This window comes from Neoarius graeffei, chromosome 16 (genome assembly GCF_027579695.1).
Source record: "Neoarius graeffei isolate fNeoGra1 chromosome 16, fNeoGra1.pri, whole genome shotgun sequence".
NCBI classification, from domain to species: Eukaryota; Metazoa; Chordata; class Actinopteri; order Siluriformes; family Ariidae; genus Neoarius; species Neoarius graeffei.
In genome coordinates this window covers 13971453-13995252 of record NC_083584.1, presented here as the reverse complement: position 1 = coordinate 13995252, position 23800 = coordinate 13971453, and the positions used below count along the sequence as shown (strand labels likewise).

The 23800-nt window shown below is 41.6% G+C and overlaps 1 protein-coding gene across 4 annotated transcripts; it reads left to right on the top strand.

Moving 5' to 3' along the window:
- Positions 1-7: 7 nt before the first annotated feature.
- LOC132900442 (uncharacterized) lies at positions 8-21939 on the top strand. 4 transcript variants are annotated; one of them, XR_009656781.1, is made up of 6 exons: positions 8-2481; positions 2587-2661; positions 4866-4885; positions 14268-14518; positions 15580-15671; positions 18909-21939. XR_009656781.1 is itself a non-coding variant. In XM_060942534.1 (5 exons), exons 1-4 carry the CDS (start codon positions 2091-2093, stop codon positions 14371-14373), a joined length of 630 nt encoding a protein of 209 aa, XP_060798517.1. In that variant the 5' UTR covers positions 8-2090; the 3' UTR covers positions 14374-14518; positions 18909-21939. The 4 variants fall into 4 exon arrangements, 2 of the variants coding, with proteins under 2 accessions (XP_060798517.1, XP_060798518.1); XR_009656782.1 differs by having other exon boundaries at positions 15039-15671; XM_060942534.1 differs by lacking the exon at positions 15580-15671 and having other exon boundaries at positions 14230-14518.
- The last annotated feature ends 1861 nt before the right edge of the window (positions 21940-23800 follow it).

The window sequence follows — 23800 nt, the reverse complement described above, 5'->3', positions numbered from 1 at the left end:
GAAATTGCGTCGGCCAAAAACAGCGCCCCCCATGGACGAAAATTCCCAAAATGTGGTATACATGACATGGGAGGTAGTAAGAGGGTGGCCGTGAAGTTGGACCAAATTTGAGGAAAGATTGGATTTTTTGGCCAAAAATAGCGCCCCCAGTGGCGAAATATCACAGAAATTGGGTAACATGTCAGAAGCCCAATGAGTGATTAGCGTGTGAAGTATGAGCAGTTTTGAGCAATTAGAAGATTTATGAATTTTTGAGCATGTAAAATTTTGAAGTGAAAATTGATTGACGTATAACTTCTGAACGGTTTATCCTACGTGAAACGTATTTAGTAACTTTTGTCAGCCATGTCTGTAGATGTGTATCAATTTTGGTGACATTCCTATGAATGGTCTAGGAGGAGTTGCGCCGTCTTCGTGGCCATGCATTTCGCACAAAAGTGAAATTACCTCACTTCCTGTTGGGCGTGGCTAATGCATTGGCATTACATTTTTGTCCGGCTTACTGAGATACATATGGGTACCAAATGGCATGCCAGTACTACAAACTATATGGCAACCAGGCACCTTAATGCGGGAGGCCAAAATCACAACGACTTAGGGGGCGCTATAGAGGCCCTGAGCCCCGGCCAAGTTTGGGCTTTTGGTTCTGAGTAGCGGTGCCAATTCTCGGAAGTGGTGCCAAATTTCGTGCGTTTTCGCCCATGGCAAGCGCCCCGAAAATGGCCCAACAGCGGAGAAAAATAAAGAAGAAGAAGACGGAAGAAGAAGAAGAAGAAGACGGAAGAAGAATAATAGTGAACTCTTACAAGAACAATAGGGCCTTCGCCCATAGGGCTCGGGCCCTAATAATAGTGAACTCTTACAAGAACAATAGGGCCTTCGCCCATAGGGCTCGGGCCCTAACAAGGAGGTGGAGGTAGCAAAAGCACTTAGTTTTTCAAAGGGCTCAAAACAAAGACGAGTGCACTTAGAATACCTTCGAAACAAAGGTAACTTTGCACATAATGCCCAAGTTTTGAGAACAGGCACAGGAAAATTGGTTGCACGCAAGCAGCCAAGAGAAAATTCCCAAGCAAAAGACTGCATGCACTGTGTATACTGTCAAGGTTTGTTCAGAAAACATGCAATGTGGAGACATGTGCAGATCTGTAATTTCAAACCTGACAATGTTAATCCCAATGTTAATCCCAAACCGGGAAAAACTAGAGTCCAAGCCCTCTGTGCCTTTGCAGAGCCCACACCTGGTGGACTTTCTGAAGAGCTATGGAAACTTGTGAACAACATGAACCAGGATGCTGTTGCACATGCAGTCAAAAGTGACTGGTGCATCATGGAGATGGGAAAGCACCTCTACAACAAGCATGGCTCTGACATTGACAAGCACGAATATATCCGGCAAAAACTGAGGGAGCTTGGTAGACTTCAAGTACATGGTGGTGAGGTCACAAACATGAAGACCATCAGAGAATCTCATACCAGCGAACTTCATGCAGACAGTCAATGCAGTAAAAACACACAGCACAAGGCAGTAAAAGCAGCGCTAAATCACTTCCCCTGAAACTTGGACACAGCCTCAAGAAGATGTCTATGCTCCTGGAGAGTGATGCAATCATTAAAGGAGACAAAGATGCTGCAGAAGCAGCCCGCTCATTCCGAAACATCTATGATGCAAAATGGCACGAGCTTGTGTCAGCCACATCTTTGAAGAGCCTCAGTGAGTCCAAATGGAATGCCCCTCAGCTGCTGCCTTTCACAGCAGACGTGCAGAAGTTGCACAATTACCTGGATGAGAAGAAAAAGCAGTACTAACATGATTTGTTATCTGAGGAGTCATCGCAGAACTGGGCCGGCTTGGCTAAGGTGACTCTCGCCCAGGTTATCCTATTCAACCGGCGTAGAGAAGGGGACGTGTCCAAAATGTCCCTCTCTGCGTTTACATCAAGAGACACATCAGCACCTCACGAAGACGTCAACCTTGCTCTCTCTGAACTCGAGAAAAAGCTCCGTCATCATTTCACCAGGATAGAAATGAGAGGAAAGAGGTTGGAAAGTTGCTGTACTCCTAAGCCCAGCGATGCAGGAAGCACTTGATGTACTATATCAAAAGAGAAAGGAGTGTGGTGTCCTCAAAGAAAACACATGTGTTTGCCAGACCAGGAGCGATGTCGCACTACAGAGGGTCAGATTGCATCCGCCAGTTTGTCCAATGCTGTCATGTCAAGAATCCTCTTTCACTCACCTCAACAAGACTGAGGAAGCACATGGCTACCTTATCTAAGGTACTAAACCTTCAGGAGACGGAGCTAGACCAGCTGGCGGATTTCATGGGCCATGACATCAGAGTGCATCGGCAGTTTTATCGGTTACCAGAGGGCACCCTTCAACTAGTAAAGATCAGTAAAATCTTGATGGCCATGGAGCAGGGACGCCTTGCGGAGTTCCAAGGCAAGAGTCTTGAGGAGATCGACATTGATCCGAATGGTACGTAGTTTCTGCTTAAGTCAACTGTTGTGATTTTGACTTTTAAATGGGCACATCATAACACTTATTGACTACATTGTATTGTATTTTATACCACCTGTTTAGAAACAATCCAGTTGGACAAGCATCCGGATTCCGAAGATGACCTTGCAGAGGTGGTGTGTGAACGGGACATGGAAGGTATGCGTTTTGATGTTACTTAGTACATGAATATCTTAGGTTGTGCGTGTTAAAAATGTATCCAAAACTTTGTCCCTAATCAGGGTGTCAGTAGGTCCTTAAAAAAGCTGAAATGTTATCATAATAAATACCCCTTTTACTTGCACGCAATCACAATATCTATTGAAGGTTGGAAAGGCAGCAGACACACAGTAATCATACTGCAATTCTAGCACATTTTTTTTTTTTTTTTACAAAGAACACAAGACACTTGTACATGTAGGAAGAGCACCTTAAGGAGAAAATGTAAGCTTTCCTGACTTTAGCTATTACAACCATCCCTACCCTATCTATGACCAATGAATGGTTCAGGCCTTTAGTCCCTAATCCCAGGTGTAACATGCACAGCTGGCCGCTGACTACAGCTATTCACGCAACCACATGTGAGCTGTACAGGACAGAGCAGCTGAGGGGATGGCCAGCTGGAGCCGTACAGTAGTCCTCCCGCAGTCAACAGCATACAGAAAGTGCTAAACAATGTGAACATTCTGTGCCATAGAACTTCTACGAAAATGAGCCAATGTGAACAAAGAATGAGACTGACGTAAAATCCCTCTCACTCCCCCCTCCCGCACTGATTTTATTGCCCTCCCCTCATGAAGGTGCTGTAATTATTGAACTATTATTTAGTTCACTAGTTAGCTGCTAGCTTATTATTAGCCTCTGTCAGGCTCTAGGCTCTGTTCCATGGGTGATAGGGCTTTCAGTGTTGCTGGCCCCAAGTTATGGAACGCCCTTCCACTTTCGCTACGTCAATGTTCATCATTATCCACTTTTAAAAAGGATCTAAAAGCCCACCTTTTCCACTTAGCTTATGCAAATGCTTAACTCTTTCCTTCTCTCTCCCTTATATTAGTATAGTCCAATGATTTTGTAATTAATTTTTCCCATGTTTTAAGTTTTGATTTAAGTATGCCAATGATTATGTATTTTATTTTTCCTTTTGATTTTATGTAACATTTCTTTTATTGTTGTGTTTATGTTTTCTGTTCAGTGTCCTTGAGTACCGTGAAAGGCGCTTATAAATAAAATGTCATACAGCATAGTCATTGGCATTAGCTAGCAATAGCAAAGGGTAGCTGCCTTACCTTGAAAAATACTTTGTTCTGAGTAATCCAAACAGTAACAATGTACGCTATTAGCTGTGAAATGTTCCCAAATACATGCAGACTGTGATCCATTAATACTAAACCCATCAACAACTTCAGAATGACACGTTGGCCAATTTATTGGTAAAAATGCATTGTCTTATTACATTTCTATGTAAAAGAAAAAAAGTGGAGCCAAACAATTGTCAGCAAGAGCAACCAATCAGTGTTACATGCTGTCAGACGTGATACTAGTAAGGATGCCAAAAAGGCTCAAAACGGACACAAAGAACACATTCAGAGGCTCCCGCCCCTACAGCACTGTTAGATAGTGGTTGTTGGGAAGCTTCTGATGCATTACAGATGCAACCAAAATGCTGTTGGCTATGTCACATCACAGAACAAGGATAAATGCTCAGTTCAACCATTTTCTATCACCTTTAATGAAGCAGAAGTGTGCAAATTGTAATCAATTAGGTAGCCCATTGTCCAAGTGGCTAGCAAATTGAAACCCAACTAAGTTTAGCCTTACTATAAAGATAAGTTTATTCATAAATGTGCAACAATGCATATGACCGCTTCCTCTTTGTTTGATTTCCTTTTCCATAACTCATGTCCATGTTCTATCTGTATCGATTTGGCAACCAGTACTTTTATCCCTGCTGCACCAAGATAACGTACTATAATTATATCCATATACCTTGTACATGTAACGACGTTTAATGGTCACATTATAGGCTTTACTTAACATTATAGTCAACTTTTGTTTGGCTGCAACATCTTCCATGGCTTCCCACTTAGATACACTATGAGATGCATGCATTGCCATGGAGAACGCCTGGACCCCGCACCACTTCCAGCGTGTCCTAAAGTAGTCAGTGCGTCAGAGCTGCAAGCAAGCACTGCATACTGAATTAGAACATACAACAGACTACATTATTATACATATACATGTTTGATAATGAAGGCTAGTGTACATTGCAGGTTTGATTGTCCTTTTTTGTGTGCGCGTGTGTGTGAGTGTGAGAGAGAGGTAGCCATCACTAACATCAAACTAACAATATTTGTCTTTTACAGCTTGCGATTTGGAGTTGAAGGTAAGTGTATTATTTTGATTAGTTTTACACCCTTGCACATGAAGGTAAAAAAATGAAATTCAAAATTCATAGTTCTGAAACAAGTGACATACAGTGAAGTGTAATGTATAGCCAAGAATTTCAGTGTTTGTTTATGCTGTTTTGATAACATTATCAAGGCTGTAGTCAGCTGGGTTTAAGCCTGGGCGGAGTGATAACCATCTGGCAGTTTTAATGCACAGCTTGTTTTTAAATTCAAGAGGATTATTGAATATTTTCTCAGTGCTTAGCTGTACAGTATTGTTTGCAGGCATGCAAACTTCTCACTTACAGGAATAGTAGTATTACAAAGATTACTGTTTTGGAATAAAAATGGGCTACCAATACAATTCATGCAAAATGTCAAAGCATTGGAGCGTAGTGGGGTGAAATGTGAGCATGACCGTATACGTCCTTGGAACGTCTGCAAATTGGATCCTGCTTTTCAGAACAGACAGAAAATGTATATGATGACTAAGTACATATCCAACCAGAGCTTTAGGCAAAAGAAAAAGGAGCATTTCAATGCTAGGTACCACAGTGATCCTGAGTTTAGGTTACGCTGTATCCAACGCTGTAGCCAGCGCAGAGTAACCAAACTGTCCACAAATGCTACTTTTTGCATCTTTAACAAGATGCAGAGAGCATTGAGGATCAAAAGAAAATATAAGATAGTGCCCCACAACCCCCGCCATTTGCAGGCAATGATTAACCCTGTGATGGAAGCTGCCATCACAGCATTTCGCAAGACAATTCGTCGTGGACCAACATATGTTTGTACGGTGTGTAACAGAGCAATATTTCCTAATCAGATTAAATTATGCAAAAGAGGAAAATACACCAAAAAACCCAGTGGCAGCAGCCTGCTTAACAGGCAAGTATGTCCATTTTTGTGACAACAACTGCTCTGAACATTGCTCTGTTACACAAGCGCGACTGCAGGAGTGGATCTGTCACACGTGCGACAGCCACTTGGAGAGGACACATGCCACCAATAGCCACCACAAACCAACTGGAGTTGGCACCGCTCCCCACCCAGAGTTGGCTACGCTCAACGTACTTGAGAGGCAGCTTATTGCAAAAATACTGCCTTTTGCCAAGGTTATCGCTCTGCCGAAAGGACAGCAAAAAGCAGTCCGCGGAGCTGTTGTGTGTGTTCCATCAGAGATGGAAGCGACAGTCAACAGTCTCCCAAGACACAGATCGGAAGCGCAGCTACTTCAGGTTAAACAGGCGCATTAACTATAAGGGCTACCAGCATTTCTACACTGTTAATATGAAGTGTTTTAGCTGGCCTGGCTACACTTAAAAAGATGCATTCTGAGCATCAGGATGTATCCATTAATGATAGTGCCACTTTTGATGAGTCAGTCGATAAAGACGACTCACAGCACAATGTTGCTGATGCTGCACAGCCAGAGCAGCATCAGGGAGACATTGAGGCTGACAGACCTCGAGGAGGTTTTTAGTAGTCAGAATGACCTGGACCCTGATAGACGTCAGCAGCCCAAGGAAGCTGACGAAGAGAAGGAGGAGCTTAGACCTGGCCTGACTCTGGACACGTGTATGCAGCCACCTGACATTGCACAGGAAATTCTTTTGTATGATGATGAAATATTTAGTATTACCCCCACCCAGGGCAACAAACCAGTAGGGTTCTTCACCATACCAAAACTAGAAGCCATGGTTTTTCCTGTGCAATTCCCAACAGGAGAAAACACACTGGATGAACCCAGAACCTTCTCTCTCGCCTAGTATGCATTTTAATTGCAGGCTGTTTGCTGCTGATACACGTTTTGCTAGCGACCAAACTTCTTTTCTTTGCGCAGTTTGTCACAAACACACCTGGCGACAAACAGCATGTCTATTCAAATGCGCAAAGGGAAGTCCAGAGCTCAAGATGGCCGTCATATTAACAACCTCATGCTCCTGGACCGAGACAAGGTGCAACGGCTCATTATGAGTCAAGATGCAACTCGATTTATGCAACTTCTTGGAGGCACCCCGGCTTATTGGAAAAAACCGCTCAAAGATGTCCACGCCATGGTCCGACAAATAGGCAAACCCACATTTTTTGTAATGTTCTCCACTGCTGAGATGAGATGGCCTGAGGTCATAGAGGTCATAAAAGCTCAGCAGGGAGAACTAGGGGACTTTTCAGAGCACGATTGGAAAACAAAATGCGACATTCTGCGGAGCAACCCCGTAACAGTAATGCGCATGTTTGGAAAAAGAGTCGATGCTCTGATGAGCAACCTTATCCTCTCACCAGCACAGCCCATTGGTGAAGTAGAGGATTACTTTTATAGGGTTGACAGACCTGGAGCTCCACAGAATTGTCTCGGAGGTTCAGGTGCACAGCAGGAAACATTCCAAGTCCTGCAAAAAAGGCAATGTTGCCTGTAGATTTGGCTTCCCTAAACTGCCCATGGATGAAACATTCATCACTAGGGCCCCCCCCATTGTTCGCAGCTCCGAAAGTTTAGACGAAGACCAAGATGAGGCTGCTAGAGTACTGGAGCAGAAACGGGCACTCGCTAAGATGCGAAAGGAAGCCAAAGCCAAGTTTCAGCAAGTTAGAGACTTGCTCATGGATGCAGGCGCTTCATTTAGTAGCTTGACAGAGTTGCTCGACCAATGCAGTTTGACATGAGGAATACCGTAGGCTCTTCCACCGCGTCGTGAACGGCCATGTCGTGATCCTGAAGCGGCATCCAAATGACTGCTGGGTTAATCCATACAACCCAGACCTGCTTCGCGCCTGGAACGCCAACATGGACATTCAGTACGTTCTGGATGACTACAGCTGCATAATGTACATGTCATGTGTTGAAGCCAGAGCACAAGATGACAGAATTCCTTAAGGTGGTCATCAAAAATGTTAAAACAGTCCAATGTAAATGAGCGCGATGAAATGAAGCAGATTATGCAGGCCTATGCTAAACAGAGAGGTCAGCGCTCAAGAGGCTGTTGCTCGCACAGTTTGCGTCTGAAGAGATGCTCCCGGTCCGTTGCGTTCCTTCAGACCAATGAGGAAGGTCTGAAGATTAGTCACCCTATTGGCAGACACAAGCAAATGGTACTGGGTTCAGAGGAGGTGTGGATGTCAGGCCTGCCTGACAAATACGTCAACAGACCTCTCGATCCAGAGTTTACGCATATGTGCATGGCCGAGTTTGCGTAGGAGTACAGGGTGCTGTACGGACAGCAAAGTCAAAGTGGCATCGCCCTCTTAAATGACATGGGCTTTATTCAGAAAAGGACTGTTGGAAAACCAGCAATTATTAGATTTTCTTGCTTCTCAGAGAAGAAAACACCTGAGAAGTTCTATAGAAGACTGTTCAAACTTTATCTCCCACACAGATCTGATGTCCTGAGAGATGAAGCACACCCGACCTATGAGCAGTTTTATAAGTGTGGCCAAACGGCGGGTATGAGTGTCCAAGACATCGTAACCCGCCAAAAAAAAAAAAAAAAAAAAAAAGCTACGAAGGTCAATGTAGAAAGCTTGACGAAGCGTTAGAACAGTATCGGGTGCACGGCCCTATAGTTAACGAGTTGAACTCTCTTGCGCCTGAAGTAGAACGGTTAGAGTGTCTTGCAGAGCGAGAACCTGACAAGCACAAAAGACCAAGTAGTTCCTGAATTTGAACTCAAGAAAGATGGGAGGAGCTCCATGCCTAGAATAAAAGCACCGCAGTTGAGTCAAGACTGAGAAAAATGTATCAAAGTCTGAACAAAACGCAGGCTTATCTTCTACAGCATACATCAGTGGTGCTTTGAACTTGAGTGGGGTCGCGATGTCAAGCCATTTTATTACTTTTTGACAGGGGGAGCTGACTGTGGTAAATCGTATGTAATCAAGTGCGTTCACCAGGAAGCAACAAGGATTCTGCGTGAGCTCCTCAGATTCCGGGACCAAGGTGATCTGTCCCAGCCTGCGGTGCTGCTGACAGCCTTCACTGGCAGGACAGCCTTCAACATCTCTGGCGCTACATTGCAGTACATCCTCAAACTCCCAAGATCCTTGTAGCCACCATATCAAGGTCTTGGAAACGCCCTTGATGAGGTCAGAGCGACGCTGTCCAACATAGAGATTCTCATCATTGAGATCTCCACGGTATCCAAAGAGCTGTTTGCTTACGTCAACTGCCGTTTTCAACAGATCAGAGGAAACAGGAAGCCGTTCGGAGGAATTGCCGTCCTTGCTGTAGGTGACTTATCAATTGCCGTCTCTTGGTAGAGCCAAGCCACTGTGTGTGTATGAGGAGACTGAGTTTGATCTCTGGAAGGATCACTTCAAAATGGTCATCCTTAAAGAGATCATGCGACAGAAGGATGATTGAGCTTTTGCTGAGCTCTTGAACCGCCTTAGAGTGAAGCAAAAGCTCAATCCTTTGAGCGATGAAGATAGAGGGTTGCTCACACAGGCAGCGGCTGATATCAAGGATTGTCCAGTAGATAGGCTACACATATGCTACCAACAAAGAAGTTAACCGTCACAACTCTGACACTCTAGCCTCCCTCCACGAGGATGCCAGACATTGCAGCGCAGGATTACAGGAAAATGCCTACAACTGGCTGCATGACACCTGACAACATAATGGCTGCTCAAGGAGTACGTGTTATGTTGACCAGGAATCTTGACGTGCAGGACGGAATTGTTAATGGAACATTTGGAACCATCTCGCACATTGTAATGACTGAGAGCGAGCCAAAATTTGTAAAAGTTGATTGGACTCCAGCTGGACAATCCCACAGCAGGACAGAGATTCCGCAAAAAGATCTTGGGTCCCTCAGATAATCTGGCCTATATTGAAAGACCTGAGGAGAACCTGAGCAGCAAAAAAGGGGTTGTTCATCACCAGTTCCCCATGAAGTTGGCTTTTGCGTGTACAGCCCACAAAGTACAAGGCATGACAATGGCAGTGGTTGTGTGCCTGAAATGCGTCTTTGAACCAGGCATGGCTTATGTAGCTCTCAGCCGCACAACTTCGTTGGGAAGTCTGACCGTCTGCGACTTCAACGAGAAAAAGATGTATGCCGACCCCGAAATCAAGACCGCTCTGAAAAGTACGACTCAAGCGTCTTTCCAGAGCTGTAGACCATTGTTAAGTTTTTTTTCCCCCCCCAATCTATACAACAAACCCCAAAGGTTTTGACAATCGTCCACCACAACACACAGGGTCTGCCATGTCACATGGTGGACCTGAGCGCACATCACGAGCTCCAACGAGCAGATGTGCTTTGCCTTACAGAGACACTTGTCGGGGTCTTCTGTAGCCAAAATTTTTCAATTGGAAGGGTACACCATGTTCCCACGTAGCAGACAGCTGTCTTACAACAGCTGTGTGGACATGGCTAAAAAAGATGGAGGTGGAGTTGCAGTGTACTGTTGAGACAATGTGCAAGCAGAGCCTCGCAGGTACATGCAACAGGTCACTGATTTGGAGTTTGTGGTTGTTAAAATTGAGGCTCCAGTCAAAGTACTATTAGCAACTGTTTACAAACCACCAAATTTTCAATTGGGAATCTTTCTCCAAAATTTGAAAAACCTCTTGGACTCATTGGCCATTTTAAATCACCAGCCCATCATTGTTTGTGGCGATTTTAATGAGGATCTCCTTTCCAAAGGAAAAAAAAAAAAAAGTATCAAAGATTTGTTTCAGTCCAGAGGTTACACTCAGTCCACCACTGAGAACAACACACCGATTACAGCCGACTCCCAACTTTTTTTCTTAAGGTTAAATAAAAGTGCCACGCTCCAACTGATGATTCAAGTGTTTTATTACAATGAGCAAACGCTGAAACCACCATGAAAACTGAAAGAAATACACAGGGATGTGATTTGGGCCTGGTGAAATTATCTGAAAATTTTAGCCGGGGGTCTGGGGGCCACAGGCCCCCAGCTGGTCCAGGGCAGTGCCCTGGTGGGGGGGGACAAGGGAGGGCGAAGCCCCCTGAAGCTCCTGGGTTCTGGGGTTTTCTGACTTAAAAATTGTACTAAAATGGCAAGCAAACACACAAGGGGGGGGGGGGGGGGGGGGGGGGGAACGTCATGATTAACAAATTCAAGCCAATTTAATGGTCAACATGCAACTCTGAGCCCCTACAGTAAATTCAATGATTAACTGACAAAAAGCCAAAACATGAAACCTAAAAATGTCATTCTAAATTAAATCTGCATTAGAATAAATAGAAAATTGTATAAGGAAAAACAAAATTTATACTTTCAATTACCGTAGAAGTTGAACATACCTAAATGTGCCTTTTCAAACAAACATGATGCAACATAAGAATTCATCCACCATTATTTATTAAACTCTATTGCTCCTGGTAGTCTACCGGTTTGCTTCTTATGTATGGCAACTTCTAATATTTGATTAAGTTACTGCACACCCCGTTTAGACAGGGTAACAGGATTAACACAAAAAAAAAAAAAAGTCATGCATAGACTACTTACCAAAACTGAAATTTTTAAGTAAATATTCTCAGATTCAGTTCATTCTGCCATCCATATAAAAAGGTGAGAATATGTAGATCCTTGGCAACCAATAACTTCAATAATAGCTTTTGGGAGCATTTATTTTTGTTATGTGATTAACCACGGTAACAGAACTGACACCTCTGGGACAGGTACAAAAATTAACAAAAAATATCTTTTCTTAATGGCATTTTCAATTTGTGACATCATATGTCCATTGTGGTTTCCACAGTCTTGTCGTTGAACATGAAAACATTTCAATTCCACCTTTAACATTAAGAATCATGTCTGAAAAAAAAAAAAGTCTCTTTTCAGTGGAACAGCCATTTTTGACCCTAAAATTTGCTACAAAATGCACATTTATGAACCAAAGTAGTCAAATTTTGAAATGCAAGGTAGAACTGAATGTTTTATCATGAGACCATAAAAAGGCTTTAGAACTCTCAAAATGTAAACAAAACACGTCCGGACAAAAAATAAAAATAAAAAATACGTTTTCTGTGAAATTGACTCGTATACAGAACTGTACAGTGTTCACTCACTTGAGGATTTTCATATGCAAGAATAAAAATCACTTTCACTAAACAACATTCACAAAAAACGTGTTTGCAATTAATTGGGATCCACTGTTTTTATCATTTCAACCGCGCATCAGACCCTCGGCCAATTGAAAATGTCTTTCATGCACTTTTCTCCCTCATGAGAATTTTGAAAAGTTGGCAAGTATGTATTATTTGCACTAACATTTTAATATTGAATAAACAAATCAAAATTGTGTATAATTACCTTACATCCACGCTGTGGGAAAAGTTTTGAGCGAAAATTAAAACTAACTTCGAGTGAAAAAGGTGAAATAATCTGTGATGAAGTTGACAGAGACTCTGAGGTAAAGTGAGAGGACGCGGGAGGGGGGAGGGGTCAAGCATCACTGCCGCCTCACTTTCCCGGGTTAAACTCCCACCACTCCCCCTCTCTCTAGCTTTTTTGTTTTCACCGAGTAACCATTTTGATTTGTAAACTAGAGCCGTGATTTAAACTGCTGTTTCTTCGGACGTAACTAAAACAAACTGAAATAAAAACCGCCCCTTCTTTTCTCCTCAGAAGGTTTAGCCTCCGATGCTAACCTTTTCGCCACAGCTTTCATAGCGTGCGCATGCGCATCCAGGAAGCAACAGATGGCGCGAGGCCCCATTGCCACGGCAACCTTCGTCACTCCGTCACACGTGCAGTGACCACCACCACCACCACTCACAGGCTTATTATGGGGAAAAATGAGCTGGATTGTTTTTTTCTTCCCCATGTTTATTTACTTTAAAAAAAAACACACACACCAAACTGATGATCAGGTGCATCTTTATGCTCGATCATGGAGGCTGCCATCTTTCAACTCTTTGTTTGAAGCGAGCTTACGTACAGCTATCTAACAAGCGCGTTCATTGGTTGTTACAGAGCGATGGGCCAATCACGTACCTCGTTTCATCTCAATGACGGAATTACTGAAAGTCGGAACGAACAGGATATGAATGCGGATTTTTGAGCGAAAAATTGGGAAAAAATTTTTAAATTGAGGTGAAAAAAGCGGAATTCCACGAATTTGCGGAAAAATCACATCCCTGAATACACATCAGTAAAACCATCATGAAATGTTTCACTTAATGCCCATAATATTAATGCCTCCAGGAAATATGACAAATATGTCAATAAACATACCGTGTACGCCTTCAACCCGAAGGTTAGGAACGGCTATCAGTCAGTCTCCATATTGCACAGTCTCTCATCCATCATACCACTTGAGCACACTGAACATGTGAAGAAATGAAACTCGCGCTTCTCCCCATAGCATCACATGACCAAATGACATGGTCACATGACATGATTAATTGAACAATTTTCAGATTAAGTATGCAAATAAGTATGAACAAAAACAAAATTAATATTAAGTGAAACAAATACACAAAAATACTAATATATTCGTGACCACAAGATACACAAGACTACACTGACCACATTTATATTTCACATCCTGATAAATGTCTTCAATCAGGTGTTCTCCAAACATACTACAGTTACCTCAGTCCAGTTTATTGTATTTTGACTGACTAAGCCTCTCCAGCCAATACATGGTCCATAGAAAAGTTTGAGTTTCTGTATCCTGTAAGGTATACACGTTTGTGTGTATGTAACGTATAATATGTAGTTTCTAGGCACTCCTTGAGCCTGTTCAATGAATAGTTTATTCTCAATGTTTATTATTGTACTCTCTGTAATGTAGTGTTAATTGACAATTTTTGTAAAAAACTTCACATTGTGTTTCATTTTGTAATAACTTGTCTGCGTGGGTGTTTAATTGTTTTTCATATTTTATATATATATATATATATATATATATATATATATATATTCCCCCCCCCCCCCCCCCCCCAAGTCACTCATTCAGTTTGTTCAACAAGTGCCCAGCTTTTCAATTGTGTAATATTTCAATGTTTAAGTTATTGTCAAGAATAATCATTGTAATGGTATGTGCTGGCTGGAAATAGTTGAATATTATGTAAATGTAGTGTAATTGTATTTATGTAATAAAGGGCTCAGCATTATCTTGTGTCCTCATTTATTGAGCTGATGAGAACGGTCAATGTAAAATATTATGTAATTAGCTTAGCTAATGTAATTAGCTACATTACATTAAGCTAAGCCAATGTAAATCATGTATTGTAATGTGGGTTTATGTAAAAGCAAGCTGCATGTCAACCAGGTCCATTACAAGTCAAGTATCTCTCTTCCTTTGAATTATTCACTCGCATTGAGTAATGGAACTAAATCCCCCTCCCATTCTCTTCTCCAGTCTCTGTTCTCTCTTTACTGTCCATTCATGTTCAACAGGAGTATCTCACAGCAGAGTGAGGAAGAAATCAAGAGGACCACAGCTGATCTCACACCAGTGTCAGCAACCAATCACAAAAAAGGGAAGAAATTTAATAACTTTTGAGCAATGTTTTAACACAATGCTTTGAAACCTGTAACTTGTCTGTTTTTTTTTTTTTTTTAAATCTGGGAACAAGATCTAAGATGAAGACCTCCAGAAGACTACAGCAGCTCACTCTCCAGTGAAGACAGCAACCCAGCAGAAGAACGTAAGGGACATAACGCCAGTCGCCAAAATTTCATCATTCCATCATGCTATGATGCTACAATGCTAAAATAATGTTAAGGTGATGGCATGATGAAATTTTGGCGACGCCAGTCACCAAAATTTCATCATAGCTTCATATTAGCATTGTATCATCATAGCAAGTCACCAACAGTTCATTATGGAAGAAAGAACGAGGTGAAAAACTTCATAGCATCATGCTATGATACTACAATGCTAAAAATGATGCGATGATGCATCATTGCATCATTACATCATAGCATTGTAGCATCATAGCAAGTCACAAACAGTTCATCGAAGAAAGGCAGGATAAGGTGAAAAGTGAAATTTTGGCAACGCTAGTCACAAATAATTTCATTAAGAAATAAGGACAAGACGAGGCAAAAAGGAAATAATTTGCGATGTTAGTGGCAAATTATATCAAATTTCATCATTTCATCTTTTATTTGTGATGCATATAAAATGATAATGAAAGTAATGAAACTGCTGTTCTATGTTCACAGCATTATAGATGAGCACAGAGCTCTAACCTGTACCTGCGTTTATGATGGGAGATATTGTGAACGCGGCGGCACGGTGGTGTAGTGGTTAGCGCTGTCGCCTCACAGCAAGAAGGTCCTGGGTTCGAACCCCGGGTCCGGCGAGGGCCTTTCTGTGTGGAGTTTGCATGTTCTCCCCGTGTCCGCGTGGGTTTCCTCCGGGTGCTCCGGTTTCCCCCACAGTCCAAAGACATGCAGGTTAGGTTAACTGGTGACTCTAAATTGACCGTAGGTGTGAATTTGAGTGTGAATGGTTGTCTGTGTCTATGTGTCAGCCCTGTGATGACCTGGCGACTTGTCCAGGGTGTACCCCGCCTTTCACCCGTAGTCAGTTGGGATAGGCTCCAGCTTGCCTGCGACCCTGTAGAACAGGATAAAGCGGCTAGAGATAATGAGATGAGATGAGATATTGTGAACGCGCATACACGTGGGTCTCTATCACATGAAGCCCGCAAATTAATCAGCCATCTGATTTGACAATACACCTTTGAAAACATGTCTACAGGAGGACTCTGATTGGACAGTTGTGCACGTGCGTCTCCACCGCCAATATAAATGGTGTGCGCGTGTGTACGTCCCCCTTTGATCACATCACAGGTAAGTCAACAGCAGACCAGACACGGTGAACATGTTTAGTTTTCATAGTGAGTGAGAAAGAATAAGAAAAAGAGAGTAGTGCCTATTGACTTGTCAGTAAGCTTTTTTCATTTTTAAATTTCATATCATTATGTAGCATGACCGTGCGTTTTCTATCTCAAAACATTGAGCCAAGCCAAAAGTTAACAGCGCTAACTGTGGTAATATGAATACATCTTTAACAAAAGTGACATTATTGAAGGTAGATATTAATCTCTGGTGATTTTACGGTTGGTTTGTTTCTATTCATGAACATTAAGTCGAGCTAAAAGCTAACGGAGCTAGCTGCCTTTAGACGGAGCTGGCCTCGCGGCGCGAGTGGCCACCATTAACACCAACAAGCTTAACCGTCCTGATGGCTTTGTTTTCTGTATACACCCCTTGTCCTCCGCATCAAAAATGACCAGTCCTCACTAAAGATCTGAAATAAACCAATTTAATTTCATTTTAAGTGGCAAATGTATTTTGCAGGAGGAAGAAACTTGTCATTCATCAGAAACTGTGAATTTCAGAGTTTTCCCGTTTTACAGTGCAGAAACACTGCATTCATTCAGTGGACAGCACTCGTTTTTATTACAACACAGCTGCAATACATGTTATTCATTTTATTTCTTAAAAGTACTGCAAAGGTGGTAAACAAGATTTATCATCAAGATATAGTACTTATATAGCTAGCTGAACGGACTCTGAATGTAGAAGTATTGGTCAACAATGCCTTGATGGTTGTGTCTAAAATCGTCTGAACTTTGATCTTTGAAAAAGTTGTGTATGGGGTCGCGGAAAGGTGGTGGTGCACCTGCATGAGAAAGTTTTAGTACTGTCTAAGATCAATCAGCAGTGAGTGTGTGTTGTCTGTCTGTGTGTTGTGTCTGTTTTTTGTTCTCTGTAACTGAATCTGTGACTGTGTTTTAGGTGCCAGGTCAAAAATGACCCAAAGGCAATCTTTGTACCCAAGTTCTGTACAGCCTCTATAGAAATATGAATAAACAAAATATTTCCCTTTTTCTAATATTAGGGTCATTTTAGGAAGTGTCATAAAATTTCAAGTTGAAAAAAATAACATTAAAGGGGTTCTCTCTGCTGTTAAACAGTTTTGGGTCATTTTTGACCCGAAGACATTAGGGTTAAACAAAATTCAGATTATTGAAGATAAACATGATTTCGGGGTAGATCTTTCTTCAATTTAAACTGGTATTTGCATTGGAGTTGAAAGCTATATATTTATCTATATATTCAGACTAGTGTTATATTAAACTGTGATAAAATGTTAAATATGATTGATAAACTGTGATTAAATGTTTTGGGATGGATTTAAAATATATACTGCCTAAACGTAATATAATTTAACAACCTATATTGATTAAATAGAGAAGGGAGCATTTTCATACATGACTATTTGACTTAGTAATTAATGTACATTTTGATGATAAAATCCTGCACATTTGCTGAAGTTAGTATTTTATTTGTGGGGGATATTTCTAGTGTAAGTCAGTGGTTTTCAAAGTGGGGGCTGCCAGGGGGGCCTCAGAAAGTTGGAGGGACGATAAAATTTTAAATAATGAAATATATTGTAATTAGTTTTCTAATTATTATAAAATATATTAATACATCGTATCGAAACATTGTTTGCCATGCTCATCTCTCCGATTGCCTGAGACGTTGCAGTTTGCACCATTTATCACGCCGCTTTGCTCCTCAAGCTAGCGTACTGCTAGCGCAAAATGGACAGGTTTTTGAAGGAAAAAAAAAAAAAGAGACCAAAGGAACAAACCAACAGCTCTGCAAGGCACTGGTCACAAAAAGGATGGATAACGAGTTGAATCAGGTGCTACAGGAGGTTATACAAGTAGTGAATTTTATTAAAGCCCGTCCCATGAAACAGACCGTTTACCCTGCTTTGTAGTGAGATGGGCGCTCATTTTGAGGGGCTGCTGCTTCACTCGAACGTGCGCTGGCTGTCACGGGGCGCAGTTTTGAACCGTGTCTATGAGCTGCGGAGGGAGGTTGCAGAGTTCCTCTCATCTGAAAAGCATCAAGCTGGCAGGTCGGTTCACCGATGCAACCTGGATCTGCAAACTTGCATACATGTCAGACATTTTCCAGCATCTAAATGTACTGAATCAAAGCATGCAAGGACGTGACACATACATACTCCAGGAGCAAGACAGTGTGTGCTTTTTCCAAAAAGATCATGCTGTGGTCAAACAAGCTCCAGGAGGGAGTTACAGAAAATGTTCCCACTACTTCACCAGGAGCTGCTGTCATGTGATTATTTGGGCTCCGTCTCTCCATTGATCCAGTCCCACCTGGAGCACCTCCAAGGATATTTCAAAGACTATTTCCCTGACCTCAAAAACACATTTAAACTGGGTTAGGAACCCCTTTGCCCCCAGTGTCAGTTCTAGTCTGGACTTAAAGTCACAGGAGGAGCTGATTGAGATGACAAACTCAGGGGATTTAAAAATGGACTTTGAGGCTCTTCCCCTGTCTAACTACTGGCTACATGTAAGAAAGGACCATCCCAGCTTGGCTGACAGGGCATTGAAATGCCTTCTCCCTTTTGCAACAACCTACTTGTGCGAGTCTGGCTTTTCAACTTTAAAGGTACTCAAAACCAAACAGAGCACGTCTACATGTGGACAATGACATGTATGGCACTGACCGAGATTAAGCCCAGGGTTGACAAACTATGTAGGAGCCACCAAGCCCATCCCTCCCACTTGTGTAAACCGTCTGTCACTCCCAGACGCACGCGCGCACACACGAGAGTGGTTTGATTTCTTTTGTGCTGTTCTCATCAACAGTTTGTTGAAAAGTTTATTGTTCAGTGCGAAAATTTGTGTTGAAAACATGTCAGTTAATAATATTCTTACACTAAACAAATGTGACAATTATTGAATAAAAGAGAAAACATTCTAAAAGTTGATGTTTCTTTACATATTTTGTAGCATTGTCTGTGGATCTGCAAAGGGTCCCCGGCCAGAAGCTAATGCTGTTTGGGGGGCATTGGCATAGAAAAGTTTGGGAACCCCTGGTCTAAGTATTTGTTTACTGATAAGTCAGCAGGCACTGCTCTGTGCTCTCTCTCTCTCTCACACACACACACCATGAAAAGTAAACATGTTTAACATGTATGCTGTTGGCTTGTTGCTCACACCGACTCCAAGTAACAGGAGGACATTTCTTTTTTTATTGCAGGTTTTCTTTGATTGTGATCAGAGGTTTATAAAGTACTTATTCACAGCTGAGACTGATCATCGCCCTCAAGACTCCTCGCACTCAACTCATCCTCAAGACTCCCGGAGCAGATTTGTTCACTCACACACCATCACATTTTATATATAATATAGCTGCAAGCAGCAATGTGGGGGCCAAGCAGAATATGAGCATAGTATTATGAAAATCAAAAATCCCTTGGATAACTTGTGTGGCTTACTCCAAAGATGTTATGCAGTGAGTTTGGGAAAAAAAATGGTCCAAAATTGAGGGAGGAGTAGGAATTTAATTTATTTTTACAAAATTCAAAATGGTGGAAAATCTACCAGGTGGAATATGACGCCATAGGGCGCGTTGGACTCGTTTTGACCGAAGGATTCCAGCGATACTAAGATTTTGACGATCAGACGTACGGTTCAAAAGTAACAAGCAGAAATGTACTTCCAACTTTGACCTGTTGGTGGCGTTAGAGAGTTTGAGGTGGTGAGCTGAAATTTGCTGACAAGAACCCTGAAGCCTAGAATCAGTGCGCCAAATTTCACAACCTCTTGTCAGACAGTTCGATGGGTTGCCATAGAATTTCATTGATTTTAACAAAACTCAAAATGGTGGAAAATCCTCAAGGCAGAATATATCATAGGGTGCGATGGATTCGTCTTGACCCAAGGATTACAGAGATAGTGGAATTTTGTTTCTACCCAAAAGGCATCATGAGATATGAGCCAAAAGACATTTTCCTATTTATAGCGCCCCCTAGCGGCCAATTTATTCCAATTTTTTTGTAGGCCTTTTTGGAGGGGTGGGGCATAATGCAACCAAGTTTCGTTAAGATACCCCAAAGGGTGGCCGAGATATGAGCACACTTCCGTTTCATGTCTGCGCAGCCAATTTTGATTGGCTGCCACGGCCAAACGCTTATGAAAATTCTAAACACCAGGAAAGTTTCTTGTGCAGCTTAGTCCAAAGTTGCCATCTACCAAGTTTGGGAGAAATTGGTCAAAAATTGAGGGAGGAGAAGCATTTTAATTTGTTTTCACAAAAATCAGAATGGCGGAAAATCTACCAGGTGGAATATGACTCCATAGGGCGCGTTGGATTCGTTTTGACCGAAGGATTCCAGCGATACAAAGATTTTGACGATCAGACATACGGTTCAAAAGTAACAAGCAGAAATGTACCTGCGACTTTGACCTGTTGGTGGCGTTGGAGTTTGAGGTGGCGAGTTGAAATTTGCTGACAAGAACCTTGAGGAAGCCTAGAATCAGTGTGCCAAATTTCAAAACCTCTCGTCAGACGGTTCTATGGGTTGCCATAGAATTTCTTGAATTTTGTTAAAATCAATGGCGGAAAATCCTCAAGGCAGAATATGACGTCATAGGGTACGATGGATTCATCTTGACCCAAGGATTCCAGAGATAGTGGAATTTTGTTTCTACCCAAAACGCATCATGAGATATGAGCCAAAAGACTTTTTTCCTAGTTATAGCGCCCCCTAGCGGCCAATTTGTTCCAAATTTTTGTGGGCCTTTTTGGAGGGGTGGGGCATAACGCCACCAAGTTTCGTTAAGATACGCCAAAGGGCGGCCGAGATATGAGCACACATCCTGTTTCACGTCTGCGCAGCCAATTTTGATTGGCTGCCACGGCCAAACGCTTAGGAAATTCTAAAAACCGGGTAAGTTTCTTGTGCAGCTTAGTCCAACGTTGTCATGTACCAAGTTTGGGAGAAATTGGTCAAAAATTGAGGGAGAAGCATTTTAATTGATTTTCACAAAATTCAAAATGGCAGGAAAACTATCCGGGCGGAAAATGACGTCATAGGGTGCGTTGGATGTGTCTTGGCCCAAGGACTCCAGGGATACCAAGTTTTTGAAAATCAGACCAACGGTTCAAAAGTTACAACCAGAAATGTACCTGCGACTTTGACCTGTTGGTGGCGCTAGAGGCCTGAAATTTGCTGAGAGGAATGTTGAGACTGTCTAGAATCAGTGTGCAAAATTTCACAACTTTTTACCAGACGGTTCTATGGGCTGCTATAGACTTGCAGAGGTCTTGTGTGACTCCCAAAATAGAATAGCCTAATGAAATATAGCTGCAAGCAGCAATGCGGGGCCAAGCAATGACCCAGCCTAAGTTGCCATGGCAACAGAAAGAACTGACCAGGCAGACGGTCATAGGCACGCACAGGAAGTGTTTACAAGCAGAAATGTACCTCCAACCAGATGGTTAGCGGCATGCACGCAGTACCAAATTGTGGGCCTTATATACAACCTTCTCCAATGCACCCCATTTATACGATCTTGATATGTAAAAACGGGTATCTGACTCCCTGTGGTGGGCCCCCTCAGACGTGGGGCCCTGCTGATTCAGTCAGCCACTTTACCAACGTGCTTTCACATCCCTGTCTCTCTCTCTCTCTCTCTCTATATATATATATATATATATATATATATATATATATATATATATATATATATATGTGTAAGAAGGGAAGGCAGAATGGTATAGTTGTAGATCATAATTAAAACTAAAGTTGGTCATAAACATTGATGGGTGAAGCGGGCAACAGACTTCGTGGTTTGTTCATGTTCTTTTATTGTTTGGTTATGCTGTTTCCTGGTTGACTGTGTTCTGAAAAAGGCTTTACATTTCAGTGTTCAGTTTCAATGTTGTTTACTTTTTGCTAATTTGATTCAAAAAAACAATGCTCTTGTAGAATGGCTATTATTTGTCATGTTTATGTTATTGTTGCTAATCAAACAGCAGTTTATCTGCAGACTGGTTTTTGGTGTTGTGTTGTAACAGGTGCAACCCGTGACTTAAGTTTTTCAAGGTCTGGGTGGATACACAAGAGTACACTGTTTTGAATACACTGTGTATAAAGCTTATGATACCATACACTAAGTATATTGCTGTGACTTTAACGCCATGCTAAAGAAAGCAGAAGTTTTTAAATTAACCTTTTTGTTGTACCTTTTTTTTTTTTAAATAAAGTTAACCAGGTGGACTACCATTCCCTTTGCATAACTGTTATGGCTTGCATGTATTTTCATATAATGTGAAAAGATGTCTGGGTAACTACCAGTAATAAGTTTTGGTTGAATAAGGGGGAAATGAGCATCTAAGAACGAATTCTGTGGATCGAACGTTATAACCAAACAATCAAAAGTGTGAAGGGTAGCCTATAGGCCTAATCCCATGATATGTTGTTTCTTGCAAAGAAATTATTTGCCTTCAGTTTGTGACATTCTGAAAAGTTAACTTTTCAATATGAAGTATGAGCAATTAGCAAAACAAACTGTCGCACTGCGGATTAACACATTGTGAACTTTGTGATGAAAGCATGACATCTCTACCATAAGTGGTGTTTTCCCTATTGGTATTTTGTTTTTGTTGACTTTGAGGCTGTTCATTTCTCTCCTATAACATTATCTGAAGTAAATCAAATACCATGATGGTTATTTTAAGATGTGGAGGTAATTTGGATATGACCTCTGGTGGTTTTGACAGGTCAAAGGTCATCAGTGACATTGTTTGCTATTACAATTCAATATTCAACATGAAAACAATGAGGGAAAAGCTATTGCACACGATATATTTGACTTCACAGCCATGCATTATCATCTCCAAGGAACATATGTTTACAGTTGAGAACAAAGGATTAAAACAAACTTTTAAGGTCAATGGCTTAAAATTGATGACAATTTTAATGTGTAGTATTTTCAAAGCTTTCAGTAAAGACAGGTTATACCTGAAAACAGATCTTGAACAAGCTGCTAAATATAGTTACTATAAGGCGTTTGTGAGAATCAGTCAGATTAATAGACCAACTGCTGGACTTCAATGGAAATATTAAGGTACTATAGAGATAAAATCTTTAAACATGATAAAAGCATGAAACTTTCAGGGGTGGTTCCTAACAGTATTACCTACAATTTAAGATGTGGAGGCGCTCTCAGTTTGACAATGCACTAATCAGTCAGGTTAATAAATCAACTCCAGGATTGAACAGTTTATTGTAATCATTCAGGTCCTATAGGGTAAAATCTATACTCAACAAGGTAAAAGCATGAAACTTTCAGGGTTTGCTCTGAACAGCATTAGCCATCATTTAAGGTGTGTAGAGGCATCCTCAGTTTGACCTGGAGGTAGAGATCATTTATCAGTGGGGTATTTCTGTGCAAGGACGCCAATTGAATTGTAGCATCTACATGTTATGGAAATGTACAATAAGCAAGAATACCCATGTTGGTAAGCATGGTCAGGCAATGCAACTCCAAGTCAACCATACTATGATATCAGCCATTGTGTCAGGTGGCATGCCACAGGACGAGCACTGGCAGAGCCCTGCAAAAGGAGCTTTGCAGAAGCCATAACACCAAACCTGCTGTTACTAAAAGTAACCAGTAGATGGCGATAATGTACTGTAAATAACAGAGCCTGGTAAATCACCAAAGAAACCATACCAGAATCATTTGGTACCATAGACTACCATTAATACGTTAAATATGGCTATATTGTCATTGCAAACACAGAAAAAAAATCCTATGTATTCTCATATTTTACCAGGGCTTAACTACAGATAAGCAATTTCCTGAAATAAGGTGGACTGTTCCTTTAAGGGAAGAAATTGTGTATCAGCCCTCCTGGTTGTCTACTCATTTTGTGGTCCTTGGGTTTTTGATATCAGAAAAAGGTTGAACATTTGGAATGTTTTCAACTGCTATCAGCTGTACCAGTGCTTTGGCACAGGTCCTTAATGTTCTGCAAGTGCATAGCATAAATAAAAACAGTTATTTAAATAAGGGACTCCATCACTTTGTGTCTTTGGATCTTTTCTAGGTGGTTCTCTGAATTGTTTGAACAGTATTGGA